General features: G+C 38.0%; 2 protein-coding genes across 3 annotated transcripts in view; both read right to left on the reverse strand.

The window, feature by feature from the left end:
• The window catches only part of adamts17 (ADAM metallopeptidase with thrombospondin type 1 motif, 17), a 487,878-nt gene that overhangs the window by 220,678 nt on the left and 251,117 nt on the right, over nt 1–16,083 (reverse strand). The window lies entirely within an intron of this gene.
• Nucleotides 4,485–10,139, reverse strand: LOC126388334 (2-5A-dependent ribonuclease-like). 2 transcript variants are annotated; one of them, XM_050041434.1, is made up of 11 exons: nt 9,733–10,139; nt 9,423–9,529; nt 8,132–8,294; nt 7,964–8,045; nt 7,734–7,844; nt 6,745–7,209; nt 6,456–6,616; nt 5,972–6,200; nt 5,643–5,812; nt 5,032–5,095; nt 4,485–4,808 (listed from the first exon to the last, which is right to left on the reverse strand). In XM_050041434.1, exons 2-7 carry the CDS (start codon nt 9,523–9,525, stop codon nt 6,488–6,490), a joined length of 1,053 nt encoding a protein of 350 aa, XP_049897391.1. In that variant the 5' UTR covers nt 9,526–9,529; nt 9,733–10,139; the 3' UTR covers nt 4,485–4,808; nt 5,032–5,095; nt 5,643–5,812; nt 5,972–6,200; nt 6,456–6,487. The 2 variants fall into 2 exon arrangements, with proteins under 2 accessions (XP_049897391.1, XP_049897382.1); XM_050041425.1 differs by having other exon boundaries at nt 4,948–5,095.

Here is a 16,083-nt window from a genome sequence, read left to right on the forward strand (position 1 = left end):
GCCATCTGCTCGTCTTGGCAAAGAGCTAATTTCTTGACCAGCTCTGTTAGCTCTGACCACACTGATATATGTTTAGCCTTCTCTGTCTTCACGTTTGAGCTACACTCTGATGCAACCTGGACCTGAGCATAGGTCTTCTTGGACTTGGTTAGTGACTGGAACTTTTTTGTTTCTTTTGTCAGATCCCTGAGCTCGGCTTGCAGCTCCCAGAAGCTCAGAAGCCGGGGTTTCATTGGAGCAATCCTCATGTATACCTCCTCATCATTAAGTCCTCTTAAGAACAGCCGGGTGAGTTTGCAGTCACGGTCGGGGAAAGGCTTACCACCTCTTTGGCTTTCTTCTACAGCTCGCAATGTTGCCTCCAGTGCTATAGCATAAGAGCAGGCAGACTCCCCTGACCTCTGGCCACACTCAAAGAAGTCGCCAGTGGGTCCAGGGAGCCCTGTGTGTCACCGTACTCTGCCCTCAGTTCCTCAAATGCCTTTTCAGGGGTTTAGTCTTGGGGAGGTAGATTCAGAACCAGCTTTCTGGCCTCACCACTCAGGTGACACACAACAGTGGAAAAGCAGAGGTGAAGGGGGAGCTCTGTTGCCTCCAGGAGATATTGCATGTCACGAACCCAGTCCTCTACAAGCATCTTGCTATCAGCATTATCAGTGAAGACTTGGACATTTTTCACCTAATGAGTCTGCAGGAAACCACCATAGGCAGCTGGTGGGAGGCTCGGGATGGCTATGGCTCTGACTGGGGAATTTATTGGTGCATGCATGTGCTGGGTGAAGTGTGGAGGCAGGAGGGTGGGTTGGGGGACTGAATCAGGGGGCTGTAGATGTACTGGGGCATGGGCGTGGGGAGAAGCTGTGTAGTCAAAAGCTGCATGAGTCATATTCAGAGGACTGGGTAAAGCTGCAGTGGGGCCCCATGCACTGTTGGTAGATGAGTGCAGGGGAATCTCAGAGTGGTGGACAGCAGATTGTGACACGTGCAGCTGGGGGATTTGTCCATACTCTGTGCCTTGAGGGATCTGCTCAGCTGCAGAGGGGTTATTCATAATGTTCATTGATTGTGGTGTTTGGAAACTTGACATGGGGGCTTGGGACGCAGGTGAGAGATCGGCAAAGCTGGTGGGGACCTCGGGGCTAGGCTGATAAACCTGCATTGGATAAGGGAAGACAGTTGGATGGTTCATGGTGGGCTGCTGTATGATTTGGGTCTCTGGGAAGTTGGGACGTGGGAGACTTTGAGGTGGCAGGGTGGCTATGGGCCTGTGCACGCTGGTCTGGGGCAGGAGGGTAGAGGCCATGGGGGTCTGCACAGTCGGTCGGAACACTGGAGGAGTTGCACTCGGGGTTACAGAGGCTGGTAATGTGGACACTTGAGCTGGAGCAGCATGGGGAGTATAAGGTGACAGCGTTGGGGGTGATGGGGTGAGCTGTGCTCCCAGTCCTGAGTCTATGGGCTGCCGAACTGAAGTGTGGTACTGCAGCTGCTGGCTAGGGGACGTGGGGAACTGGGTGGTAAGCTTTGATCTCACAGCTGGCTGTTGGTTGTTGGTGCCAGCCATCGCTCCTTCACTGGAGAGGTGAGTAGGTGTCCTCCTCGGCGAGTCATAGCTGTGGCTTGTTACAGGCCCAGGAGTAGGTGGGGGGCCTGATGTTGCGGCAGAGGGACCCTGCTTCAGTGGAGAGTCTGCGTAGTCACTCATCGTCTCTAATGTTCTCTATCTCAGATTTAAGCAGCAGAATAAAATGTGTGTGTGTGTGTGTGTGTGTGTGTGTGTGTGTACTCTCGCCAACATATCTAACAGTGGACTTCCACGTCGTTGTACACTCACAAACAGTGGACTTGACGGCCAACAGGGGACAATTTTTAAGTCCCCTTTTGGTCATGCTTTAAATAATGATAAAATCATGTCTAAACCCCTCTGGTAAATTTTTTTTAACTTTTGCCAAGAGGGGACCTGAAGGTGTGTGAGTGTTTAAGTGCATACTCAGCAGTGCCTCTGCTGGCTGGAGCCGGGATTTTAATGCCTCAGTCACACACGTCGCTTTTTAACACTCCCCATAGTGTGAATGGCTTGCAGCCACAGAAAGTCTATTAGTATGTAAATGGCCTATTAAACTGGCAACTTGGTGAAGCAACTAGTCCCCTGAAACATGATTTTTTACATTATGTTTTTGTAACAAAAGATAAAGGCTAAGCTTTGGTGGAAGTTTTATGCTCAACACTATTAAAATAAAGGGCTACCCAAAAGGCAGCACAATATTTATGAATCTAAAAAGGATGAAAAATAGAAAAAACAAAACAAAACAAAAAAACAACAAAAAACGATTATGTATGAAATGGCCAGCAGTAATCCTTTGCTTTCACTTTAAATTAATAACTAAAAACTAATTTGACATCACACTTTGACTAGACCTGTGAAGTTTAGTCCAAAAATGCTCACCTGACCTCGTTTTCACAGGCACTCAATGTCAATAATTTTTCAATACAATTGTACACCACTTTACATTATTTTCAATAATCACTAAATATTCAGTGGTAGAAAACTAAAAACTAAAAAAGAATGTAATGTAATTTTGTGCTCACTCTACACACATAGGATTATACTTTATGAAACAACACAAGTCCACTATTTGCTGGCAAAGAATGACACAAGTTCCTTCTTGGATAGCATAGAGCGATAATCACACTCCAGCATGGATGAATTAAAGAAATTAGTGAAATTAGCAATACTTATGAGAAAGATATAAAAAGCTCTACATAATAGCCTCTTGAACCATGATATGTTTCACTTTCAACATATTGTACCACAGTAGCCAGAACTATAACTATAATATTATTACTTTCAATAATGTTGTTGTAAGCTACTGTCATTACCTGCNTACTGTTAATTTAGTATGCTGATCTGTTCTGTACGACATCTATTGCACGTCTGTCCGTCCTGGAAGAGGGATCCCTCCTCAGTTGCTCTTCCTGAGGTTTCTACCGTTTTTTTTCCCCGTTAAAGGGTTTCTTTTGGGGAGTTTTTCCTTATCCGCTGCGAGGGTCATAAGGACAGAGGGATGTCGTATGCTGTAAAGCCCTGTGAGGCAAATTGTGATTTGTGATGTTGGGCTTTATAAATAAAATTGATTAATTGATTGATGTTTTAATTTTGTAACAAATCATGAAGGCCCAACTTTGGTGAATTTGTTTACTAACTACTTTCATGCTTTGGATGATATTAAAATAAAGGGGCATCCAGAGGACAACAGAATAATTAACAATTTTATTTTAAAAAACAAAGGAAAAAAACCAACCACAATAGTCATAGAAATAAAATAGCCAGGCTTCAGACTTTTTATCAGACTTTTAGTGGACATCAGAGTGGACATTTAAAACTTGTTAGTCAAAAAGGAAAGCCCTCCTCTTCCTAGTTTTCCCAAGCACTGGATGTCAATCAACTCAATTTTTGAAAGTGACTTTGTGCTGACCTACAACTATAGAATAACAGAATAAATACTAAAAAATCAAAAGAAAGGAAAGTTTTTTTAAAAGCAGTATTTATAAGAATACACTTTGTTTTGTACATATAGGATTATACTTTATGAAACAACAAGTCCACTATTTGCTGGCACAGAATGACACAAGTTCCCTCTTGGATAGCATAGAGCGATAATCACACTCCAGCATGGATGAATTAAAAATTCAAGTCAAATTAACAATACTTACGAGAAATAAATACAAATCTCAACATAATACCCTCTTGAACCATGATATGTTTTATTTTTGTAGCAAATCATGAAGGCCCAACTTTGGTGAATATCCTTTACTAGCTAATTTCAAGCATTAGACTATATTAAACTGAAGGGCCATCCAGAGAGCAGCAGAATAATAAACAGAATAAAGAAAACTAGTATAACTTTTGTCAGACTTTAAGTGGACATCAGAGTGGACCTATAAAACTTTTCAGTCAAAAAGGAANAAAGAAAACTAGTATAACTTTTGTCAGACTTTAAGTGGACATCAGAGTGGACCTATAAAACTTTTCAGTCAAAAAGGAAAACCTTCCTCTACCTACTTTTCACAAGCACTGGATGTCAATTAAGTCATTTGTTGAAAGTGAAAGGAAGACTTAAAAAAAGCTGTATTTATAGGAATACACTTTGTTTTGTATTTGTATCTTTGGAATGAAAGGGGTCCACTGTTAGCTAGCACATAGTGATACAAGTTCCCTCTTAGATAGCATGAAGCGACTCTCACACTTTCAAATAAAGAAAAAACAAACAGCATTTTCTTTTTTTACAATTTGTTTTTATTATTTATTTTGCAAAAATTTACATGTGCTCTCCTAAACCAAGAGTTTCTCACTTGCTTTTGCTGCACTCCTAACGACGGAAATAATGGCTTTCCACATGACAAACCATACAGACAGCTTATCACATGAAAAAGTTCATAAGCTTACTAAAAGAGCCCCCCCCCCCCCCCCCCCCGAGATCTGTTCTGACATACATTGCAAAACAAAACTTGCAAGGCAGGTAGTCAGATGCTGCTGATGGGTAGATTGCTTGTCTTTTGGGAATTATTTGTCCTTTGCCAGAGGACAGGACTGCGCAATTGTGGTGGTAATTACCCATGTTTCTTATTTTACTTAAAAGAAGATTGCGCATATTATGTTGCTGATGGTTATCACCATGGGCATTGCGATCCATTGCTTTTCTGATTCTTGAAGGTGATTTTCCTCCGATTTCTTCTTCTACTGTTTGTTGTTCTTCCTCTTCTTCATCTGACATTTCCAGGGAAAGAGAAACCCCTTGTTCAGTGGTCTGAAATAAAAAAACACAATTTATTTATTAATTCAGAAATAATAGAGCAATTCATAGGTGTACATACATACATTTTTCATACAAAGCTATCATGTGTATTTTTCACCATCTATGTGTATGTAGATACACCCCTACTTACCATTTCACACTCAGATAATTCCTCTTCAGTTGACACAGATGAATCCATCAAGTCACGGCCAGTAATTTCTAGGTGATCACTCACTAAACTCTCTGCAGTCCATCTCCTCTGGTGGTTGGAGAGAGAAATTTTCTGTATGGGCTCTATCCTGCAACAAAATAATAACAAAAAATAGTGCATTAATTCACACATCAAGTGGCTTATTTGTGGTGTGCTGCTATTTTGACATGTGTTCACTTTTATTATTATTGCTGTTCATCTCATGCCTCATTCTGTTTTACAAGTATTGTCCATCTAATCTTTGGCCAATTAGGTGAAAATATGCAGGTTTTACATATTACACATTGGTTGAAAATAGGGATGTGCAATATGGATGCATGGATTTCTGTTTCGGGAAAATCAATTTTAAAAAACACAGCTAAGACAAAATATCCAGATGAGACCATAATTTTTTGGCTACTGTAGAAAATAATTCACCTCAAATTACACAGGTACACAAATCCTGGCAATCCCATACAGCCATAGTGCAGTCCTGCTCATTCATTTACAGCATATCCCCATAATGATCTCATACTACTACAGATATTAAAGAGATGTATGTCTCTGTATGAACAATATCACAAAGAATCTACTGTGGAAAAACCTAAATAAACTTTATATTACCCAACTCTACTTGAGAGGTATTAAATACCCACGTTATTTTCAGGGTTTTCAGGGTTGCTATTGGTTTCCACTGGTATAAAATCCTGCTGTTCTGGCGTTTCTCCGTTCCCCATTGAGGTCAACATGCCCTGGGTCCTAGCTTCATCACTCTCACTGGCAGTGTTGTTTGTGATTCCGGTATAATCAGACCGATGTATGAAACCTGTAAATACATACAAAAATAAATAAATAAATACTTTTTTTTTTTAAACGTGTTGATCATTTCCACAGAATTTATTTTAGCATAACAGTTTTCCATTTCAAAAAAACTTAAATTAACAATTTATTTTTAACTTTAGAATTGAAGAGTGTTGGCACTCACACGTGACAGCCTGAAGGCATTCTTCCAGGGTTGGACGTTCTTCATACGACTTACTTAGCATTCTGGTCAGAATATCTTTTTGGTTCATACATCTTTCTTCACATTGAAGAGTGAAGTTGCCTGTTCTGACATTGTTAGAAATCCCATATGGATCATCAGAGTAGGGTGTCTTGGTTTGAAAGGGATGAAGCCCATCTGTCAGGATGTAATGCACCAAGCACCCCGCTACCTGAAATATAACAGAACAGTCACTAAGAAATCTGGAAAACTATTGGTAATGACCTCACCAAACTATAAAGAATGAATAATAACAATTAAAGTAATAATTAAATGTAATGAGTTACTCTCTTAATATTGAAATGCAGAAGAATTTAACATGGCATAATCTACATTTTAATTTTTGAGAAATCCAAACTCATAGCAGTCATGGACCAAAATATCATCATTATGTACATTTAAATCAACATTTTCAAGCTTAACTTACTTGGATATCTGATTCCTTCTTGTACATGGATTTTATGTCTCCAACATCCTCAAAACTGCACCAAGACAAAGTTCCAGCCATTTGGGAAAACAATGTGGTTTGTGCAAAATCCAGTTTGCGGCTTGCTCCAAAGTCTGCGATATACAGTTTATTGTTGATATCTGCAAAAAAGCAAAAATGCTCCTTAATTATAGACAAATTATAACATTCAAAACAAAAAAACCCCATAACACAATGCATGTATCAAAATGCATATAGCAGGATGCTTCATCCATTAAATTTCTCTTACCAAACAAAATATTTTAGGCTTCAGATCTCTGTGCAGAATGCCATGTGAGTGGAGTTCCTGAAGTCCCAGCAATAACTCCTGGCAGATCTTCAGTCTTTGATTCTCAGTCAGGCTTTGTCTCGCTGGGAAATTCTTGTTTTCAATCAGTTCGAGCAGACTGTATTCACAGAGAGGGGAGACAAAATAAGCAAAGTAAGTGTCTTCCAACACTGCAATGGGTTGCAAAAGATGTTGCCCTTGTAAATTTCCTGAACACAGAAAATAAGCCATTTCTAGTTCATGTTTGGAAATATGTTTGGCAACTCGTTTCACTGCCACAAGACGGTTCTGATAGAGTCCCGCGAAAATCTCTGCAGCATTGCATCCATTTGCAATCTTCATTGTTGTGTTGAAAGTGAGGCCATCAATTTTCATCATGCCAGGCTTGGAGTCAAGATTTTCAAATGACTTCTTCCATCGAGATTCCTGCAAAATGATATGATATGATATAATGTATACAAATCATAACTGGAAAATATTATGATATCTTTACCCTCTTTTCCATGTGCTCATCACAGGAGGAAGCAATGGTTTTCACATTACAGCATGAAATTAATTACTTCAAAGTTCTTCATAACTATTTGGAAATTAAGATTCTTGACATGTAATATATTAGCTCTTACTACAGCAACCCTAACTGTTAAGATTACTCATGTTAGGGGTATATAACTACCATGTCTTACAAAAGTTAACTCACCAACACCCTATGTCTACGTTCCTCCACACCCTTATTTTTTGCTGCATACATGCTCCATTTAAGGGTTATTTAATATTTTGAGTTTCAACAATACACAATACAATATAACAAGCAATTTATGCTAGTTTGCAAGGTTTACAATATTGACAAGATCAGAGAGGTCCTCACCACTTAGTTAAATGATACAAGCTCTGAGATAAGTGACATATAACAAACTTTGTAAATATAAATATTAATATAAACATAAACATACATGTCGCCATGGACAGTTAGGGTCTCCGTAGTCATACACAATTTCTTCTCCTGCGTTTATTTTTGTGATTGCAAATGCACACAGATGCGGGGTTTTCTGTTCGTCCAGTATCTGTGGATCACAGAAGCACAAACACAAAAAAAATCATCATTACAATCAGTTGTTCTGTGTTAATGACAATATGGTAAAGTTAAAATGGAAGACAGGTGACTTTTGACTGTGTTACTTACTATTTTAATTTTGCTGTTTGGGTTGATGTGATCGTCATTTATGAATCTTCCAAGTCTTTCTGTAGTCTTACTGCCATCAACACTGCATAGGGAAACAGATTTGTTACAGATTAGAAATATTATTAAATGTGATTGAAATATCTGCAAGATTCAATCAATTGTTCTTACCAGAAAGTCTGCCCCTGAAAGGAGTAGAAATACAAAAATGCTGCATCTACATCCGCGTACTCTTTGAACAGGTCCTCTCCTTCCGGGCCAGTGATGTGTCTGCCAACATACTCGAGCAAGAATTCTCCTGGCTCAATGTTTTTGTTGGCAAATACCCCATAACCTGATGAACAGATTAATTATGAATAAATACAGATTATGAAACTTATTGTGAAAACATTTAAATCATTTAAAATGTTCCCTGCTTAACATGACTCTCTTACTGAGAGCCATATGAGAAGATCAATGTCATTCTTATATCCATGTTCAAGTTTTAAATTAGACACAGCAGCCACCCAATATAGGTTCACTTTGTTACTTTGTCAGCCCGCTGGCTTTGTCTTTAGCATACAAGTATGAATGGCAATCAAATTCACATCTACCCCATTACAGGAAAGCAAATAAATGTATTTAGCACAATGTCAAACTTTAACCGGATAGGTAGATTATCTGATCTATTTGAAGTGTGGTTGTATGAGGTACTTATCCATATCAGTTGATGGGAGGTCTACATCCCCCCAATTTGGTGAAGCAGCAAAGTAACACAGTAGGAAGCTAAGCAATGTGCTGATGTGGACAGGGTCAGCAGCAACATATTTCAGCTTGCAAAAAGCATCAGTTCAAGTATATGCTATATTTAGAATATTTTCACCATTTTACCTTGACATCAGAGAGCCTTTTCTGAACAGAAAACCACTGTTATATAAGACAAATATCACTCTCTCCAAAGCCACCAGTGTCCTTTGACAAAAACTGAACTTTATCTCACAGAACATGGGAGTTCTTGGTCTACCATTGCCTCTATCACTTAGTTTTGTTGTGTTGTGTGTGATTTCTCTGAAGTCACACAATAACAGCTGTAGACCAGCAACTTCTGTGTTCTACAAGGTATAATTGCTGGTTTTACCAAAAGTCGAGTGAGAGAGAGCAGTATTTGGACAATATAACATTGGTTATAGAAAAGACTACCTGGCTGCAAACTGTGAAAATATTTTAAATACGTGTACATTTATAATGTACATTTATCTGATACTGTTTTTTTTAAGTTGGATAAAATAAATGTCGCTGCTGACCCTGTCCACAGCAGTATAATTGCTTAGGTACTGACTGTGGATTAGTACCATATAAATCCCACTTCAAAAATCCAAACTATGCTAGCATACACTATAATAATTATACATACAAAACTAAACAACCTCAAGTTTCTTGAAATTTTCTACCAACATACAATATTGAAAATCTAACAACATACCTTTCTCCTCATTGATGAATTTCTTCTCAAATGTGTCTTTATCCTTCCCAGATGCAATAAATTGCAAGGCTTCCTTTTCAGGACAAATCCTTCTGGGTCTCATTTTTCTGTGAAATATTTAACTTTATATTATACACGATAGCTTGCCATGACCTATAACAAGCTGTTTTCAAATGATCGCTTATACAATACATGATGAAAAGTATAACTTGAATGACTTTGTGAAATGATATGAAGCAATACTTGTACAACATAGTTTTACCAAAAGACTGATTTTACTGATCCATAAAAAGGAAACAGTGAAACTTACCTCTCGTGTAACGTAAACGTAGATAAAAATGTCTCAAAAAAGAAAGACAGAGGTGAATTATATACCTAGATAGGTAGTTATACTACCTACTGGTAGGTAAAGTAGATAGACGATAGAGAGAGAGAGAAGATAGAGAGATAGAAGATAGAGAGATAGAAGATATAAGTAGATGAATGGTAAAAGAGTGGTAGAAAGAGCAGAGTAATGTAGATAGAAGATTGATGATAGAAGATACAAGCAGGCAAATGAAAAAGGAGCAGAGTAATTCGTCCAAAAAATCGCAAAGTGGTCAACACTTCCAAAAGGCACCAAAGACTGGTAGGAATCTTACTGAGAAACCCAGAGTATATATACACATCCCTGACCAACTACCTGGACAATGATTGGTTCTTAGGATAGGTGATCAATTCCTAACTATTGCAGGCACAGTAATGCAAATGTTCACCTGTTTACTGACAGGCAGTTTGCTATGAATGGTCAGCCATGGAAAGTCTGTCTTTGCATATGGTAATCACTGTTTTCTGCACTTCAACATCCTTACATCCTGTTTAACCTGAAAATCTTAGTTTGCACTCACTAATGAAATGAAACATTTATGATAAAAATGACAGTGACTTAGTGCAATTACTCATGATATATTGTTTTTATCTTACAGTGTATCTAATATCAAGGATGGGAAAATATTGTTGCAACCTGTAAAAGAAAAATACATTACATTTTATTAATTCCAGAGTCATTTGTTTCATTTGCTTCATGTGTAGAATCTTGTTTTAAACTTTGACTTTAAAACAGCAAAGATAGATTGTAGAGATGGACTGAAGTCCCCTCTTTGCTTGAACAAAATGACACAGGTCCACTGTTGATTACTATCGAGCAATATTCACACTCAGTATTCATCAGGACAGGAAAATGCACAAAATGTAGACATTATCAAAAGGTTCTTACATGACAAAATGTAACACGAAAACAGACGTATTAAGTGTTTGATCAGTTTTGTAAAGGTGTTTCCTTTTCTCTGTCTTTGTAGAGAGAAATAAATATTTTGTCACAGAGCCTTTAAAAGACATCCTATTTTCTGCAAGTAGAAATTCTTCCCAGGAACAACTATTTAACATGTAATGAGAAATTATGATTCAGAATTTCAAACACGTCATCTAGAGGATGGATTAACCACCAATAGCCCATTTTCAAACTACTGCAAAACAAAATTCTCCTCTGTAAGGTATTGGTACTACAGGAGTTCTTCTATCCATGTCCATTTGTGCCATGGGCAAAAATACTCAAACTAAATTTACATTTTTTTATTATTATTATTATTATTACACACATAATTATATGCATATATTGCATGCAAATGCATGTAATGCATGTAAAAGGTGTAGCACCAGAACAACACATTGGAGAGCTTGCATGAAGCGTAAAGCACACGAACAATGCTGCATCAATTTGATACTGATACTCAGCAGAAATTAGTCTATTGTCTTTCATTGACGTCCATTGCCAAATGGCAGTTAATGAAAAATGACATATCCTTACCTCAGAAAAAGATTAAATCGAAAGCAACTGGACTTGTTTAAAAGTCTTATGAAGACGTTTCACCTCGTCTTCATAAGACTTTTAAACAAGTCCAGTTGCTTTCGATTTAATCTTTTCCTGAGATTACAATGATCTGGATGAATGACAACATTCTCGGACAACATATCCTTTCACATTATACTGCCCAACAGTAAGTAAGAAATTAGAAAGAGATCAGCTTGGAGCCCCCGCAACATTGTAATACCTCTTGTGCTGTAATGTACTCGTAATGATAAACATTATTGGGCTTACATGAATTTTGGTGTACACACTTCATCATTCTTGTTATTCAGACACAAATGTACAGGTGACTTCATCTGTTTCAGACACGAATAAGGTGTAAGCTAATGTTTCAACTCGCACAAATCTCTCCAGAGCTAGCTGAATCCTAACGCACAGGTCAGCTCTTAGTTCTCTTCTTTTGTTTGTATTCATTTTGAACAGGAGTGTGTTATTCATCATACACAAATCTATACCAATGGCAGCTTATCATGATCAATATTCAAGAAGGAACGCTGATTAAAAAAACAAAAAACATTTTCATACTTTGTGATGGTATGGCACTGTAAAATGAAACTGAGATTTAACACAAAACAGCAGACACACGAGCAATGATGCATTTAGTGGCGATTTAACACAAAACAGCAGACACACGAGCAATGATGCATTTAGTGGCAAAAGCAAATCACCTACAAGGTTATAAACAATGAAAAGTCACACAGACAATGTGTGGTTGTGATCCAAAGGACTGGAATGATAATGAATGATTTAAGCACAACTCATGATCCTTGCTAATGAGACACCAATGTGTTTTCAGACACAAATGTGAATGAGATCTTGTAGCAACAACTTGCACTAATCCCCGTCATTTATGTGAATGGTGCATCAGAACACGCCAGACATGGTGCTTAAAGCTATTGTTGTAGAATGGGCAGTTATTGTTGTAGAATGGGCAGTTTGCTATGAATGGTCAGCCATGGAAAGTCTGTCTTTGCATATGATAATCACTGTTTTCTGCACTTCAACATCCTGTTTTCATCTGCTTCTTTAACATGAATGGTGAATCAGTGCAGGCTGATTAGTTGTAGACAGTACAGATGGACTGGGGGGATGTAAACTCTATGACACTGGATCTCTGACAATCAGTATCAGACCTAGATTGTCTGCAGTGTGGGGGTTGGTCTCCTGTTGTGAACGATGGTCGTTAGGGTCTTTTCACCTTGGGCTTCAGGTTTGTTAGCCTCTCATAGACAAGATGTTCTTTCTGATTCAGAGTGACTGAGACATAGGTGATCAGGTGAATAAGGTGTCTTAGTTTAAGATATTGTCTAGGTGCTGTGGAAATTTAAGTCTCCAAACTTTGAAGACTTGGTTGACTTTAAAATGGTACAAATCATGTATGGAGCAGAAAAGAAAAAACTAAAACAATCAAACAAACAAAAACCAATCACAGTTATTACATGGAAGTATCTGTCCAAAAAATTTCATACACAATAGTTTCTAGTGCATATCCATATTAAATTCATCATTATATATTTGATCCTCACCACTGATATGAGTAAATATATATACTTAAAATTTAAAACACCATTGTCGTGAGGAACTGAAAACATGTAGAACATTCCGTTTGTTTAAACAAAGGTTTAGAAATAACATGCTGCATAAATATGACAATAGATGATCAGAGAGTAACATTGGCATAGTGAGGGAAAGGGTACAGGAACTGCCAGGATGTATAGTGTCTTTTGTTTGTCATAGTTTTCAGTCACGAGTCTCCGTAGGCACGCAGCTCAAGCCAGTACACTTTCCTTATGTTTCAAGCCACAGATATTTGAAGAAGGGCTGTGGTATATCATACCGTCCACGATAACCCTGGTATAAATTTTTACTTCATAAAAAAGTGTCATCTTCCAATATCACTGATATAGCAATGTGTTCCATAGTGCGCACAGCAACAACACAAGTCCAAACATGTTTTAAGGCCAAAGCGCTTTGAAGTATACCCATTGTTGAGCATCAAATGAGGACCAGAGCTGTTTTTTTGCACCCACATATGTGTTTATGGAGAGCTAAATGTAATTTTAAAAAAGGCATGGACATTGGGACAAAAAAATCCCTCACCTTACACTGCTGCCAGGATGAAAGCGTACAAAAGTATGGACAGTCATATGTATTTTCCTGGATGGATCAATTGTGCTGCTGTTTGGGAGGCAAAGGACAATAAATTTTTCAGTGTTAAAGCAAAGGGGAGTACTAATTAATTAATGTTATCTATCTAACATTAATCCAAGAATTATAGTTAATTTTAGAGACAGCTGCCACTGTGTGCCCTCCAGAAACAACATGGTATGTTTAATGGCACAAATCCACAATCTAGTCTTTCCTGAGTTTTCTTTGTCAGGCAGGATTCTGTTGAAACACATTGAGACTGTTCCATAAGCAATTGAAAACTCCTTGTAGTTGTAAAATATCCATAAAGGTAGAAGTTTGCAAAATCAGTACTCAAGCTAGTTTTTGAAGCTTACATGCTCCCATAAATGCATTTAGTGATTTTTATGCTACGTCAATATATATTATTACTATGTTTTCATTTTGCAGATCATTCAAGTTACACATGTTGTAATTTCAGTTGATAATGTGAACATAAAACTGCCTCTGATGAGTGAATGGACTGGTGGGTGCTATTCTGTGACACTGAATCTCTGACAATCAGTATCAGACCTGGATTGTCTGCGGTGTGGGGGATGGTCTCCTGTTGTGAATGATCGTCATTAGAGTCTTTTCACCTTGGGTTTGTGGCTTCAGGTTTGTTAGCTAAAATATAATTAGCACTCCCCTTTGCTTTAACACTGCAGTAGCAGTGTAAGGTGAGGGATTTTTTGTCCCAATGTCCATGCCTTTTTTAAAATTCCATTTAGCTCTCCATAAACACATATGTGGGTGCAAAAAAACAGCTCTGGTCCTCATTTGATGCTCAACAGTGGGTATACTTCAAAGCGTTTTGGCCTTAAAACATGTTTGGACTTGTGTTGTTGCTGTGCGCACTATGGAACACATTGCTATATCAGTGATATTGGAAGATGACACTTTTTTATGAAGTAAAAATTTATACCAGGGTTATCGTGGACGGTATGATATGCCACAGCCCTTCTTCAAATATCTGTGGCTTGAAACATAAGGAAATTGTACTGGCTTGAGCTTCGTGCCTACGGAGACTCGTGACTGAAAACTATGACAAACAAAAGACACTATACATCCTGGCAGTTCCTGTGCCCTTTCCCTCACTATGCCAATGTTACTCTCTGATCATCTATTGTCATATTTATGCAGCATGTTATTTTTAAACCTTTATTTAAACAAACGGAATGTTCTACATGTTTTCAGTTCCTTACGACAATGGTGTTTTAAATTTTAAGTATATATATTTACTCATATCAGTGGTGAGGATCAAATATATAATGATGAATTTAATATGGATATGCACTAGAAACTTTCTATGTATGAAATTTTTTGGACAGACACTTTAGATTTGGCCTGAAGCTTCCATGTAATAACTGTGATTGGTTTTTGTTTGTTTGATTGTTTTAGTTTTTTCTTTTCTGCTCCATACATGATTTGTACCATTTTAAAGTCAACCAAGTCTTCAAAGTTTGGAGACTTAAATTTCCACAGCACCTAGACAATATCTTAAACTAAGACACCTTATTCACCTGATCGCCTATGTCTCAGTCACTCTGAATCAGAAACAACATCTTGTCTATGAGAGGCTAACAAACCTGAAGCCCAAGGTGAAAAGACCCTAACGACCATCGTTCACAACAGGAGACCAACCCCCACACTGCAGACAATCTAGGTCTGATACTGATTGTCAGAGATCCAGTGTCATAGAGTTTACATCCCCCCAGTCCATCTGTACTGTCTACAACTAATCAGCCTGCACTGATTCACCATTCATGTTAAAGAAGCAGATGAAAACAGGATGTTGAAGTGCAGAAAACAGTGATTATCATATGCAAAGACAGACTTTCCATGGCTGACCATTCATAGCAAACTGCCCATTCTACAACAATAACTGCCCATTCTACAACAATAGTTTTAAGCACCATGTCTGGCGTGTTCTGATGCACCATTCACATAAATGACGGGGATTATTGCGAGTTGTTGCTACAAGATCTCATTCACATTTGTGTCTGAAAACACATTGGTGTCTCATTAGCAAGGATCATGAGTTGTGCTTAAATCATTCATTATCATTCCAGTCCTTTGGATCACAACCACACATTGTCTGTGTGACTTTTCATTGTTTATAACCTTGTAGGTGATTTGCTTTTGCCACTAAATGTATCATTGCTCGTGTGTCTGCTGTTTTGTGTTAAATCTCAGTTTAATTTTACAGTGCCATACCATCACAGAGTATGAAAATGTATTTTGTTTTTTTAATCAGCGTTCCTCCTTTAATATCGATCATGATAAGCTGCCATTGGTATAGATTTGTGTATGATGAATAACACACTCCTGTTCAAAATGAATACAAACAAAAGAAGAGAACTAAGAGCTGACCTGTGCGTTAGGATTCAGCTAGCTCCGGAGAGATTTGTGCGAGTTGAAACATTAGCTTACACCTTATTCGTGTCTGAAACAGATGAAGTCACCTGTACATTTGTGTCTGAATAACAAGAATGATGAAGTGTGTACACCAAAATTCATGTAAGCCCAATAATGTTTATCATTACGAGTACATTACAGCACAAGAGGTATTACAATGTTGCGGGGGCT

This window comes from Epinephelus moara, chromosome 1 (assembly GCF_006386435.1).
Source record: "Epinephelus moara isolate mb chromosome 1, YSFRI_EMoa_1.0, whole genome shotgun sequence".
Lineage (NCBI taxonomy): Eukaryota > Metazoa > Chordata > Actinopteri > Perciformes > Serranidae > Epinephelus > Epinephelus moara.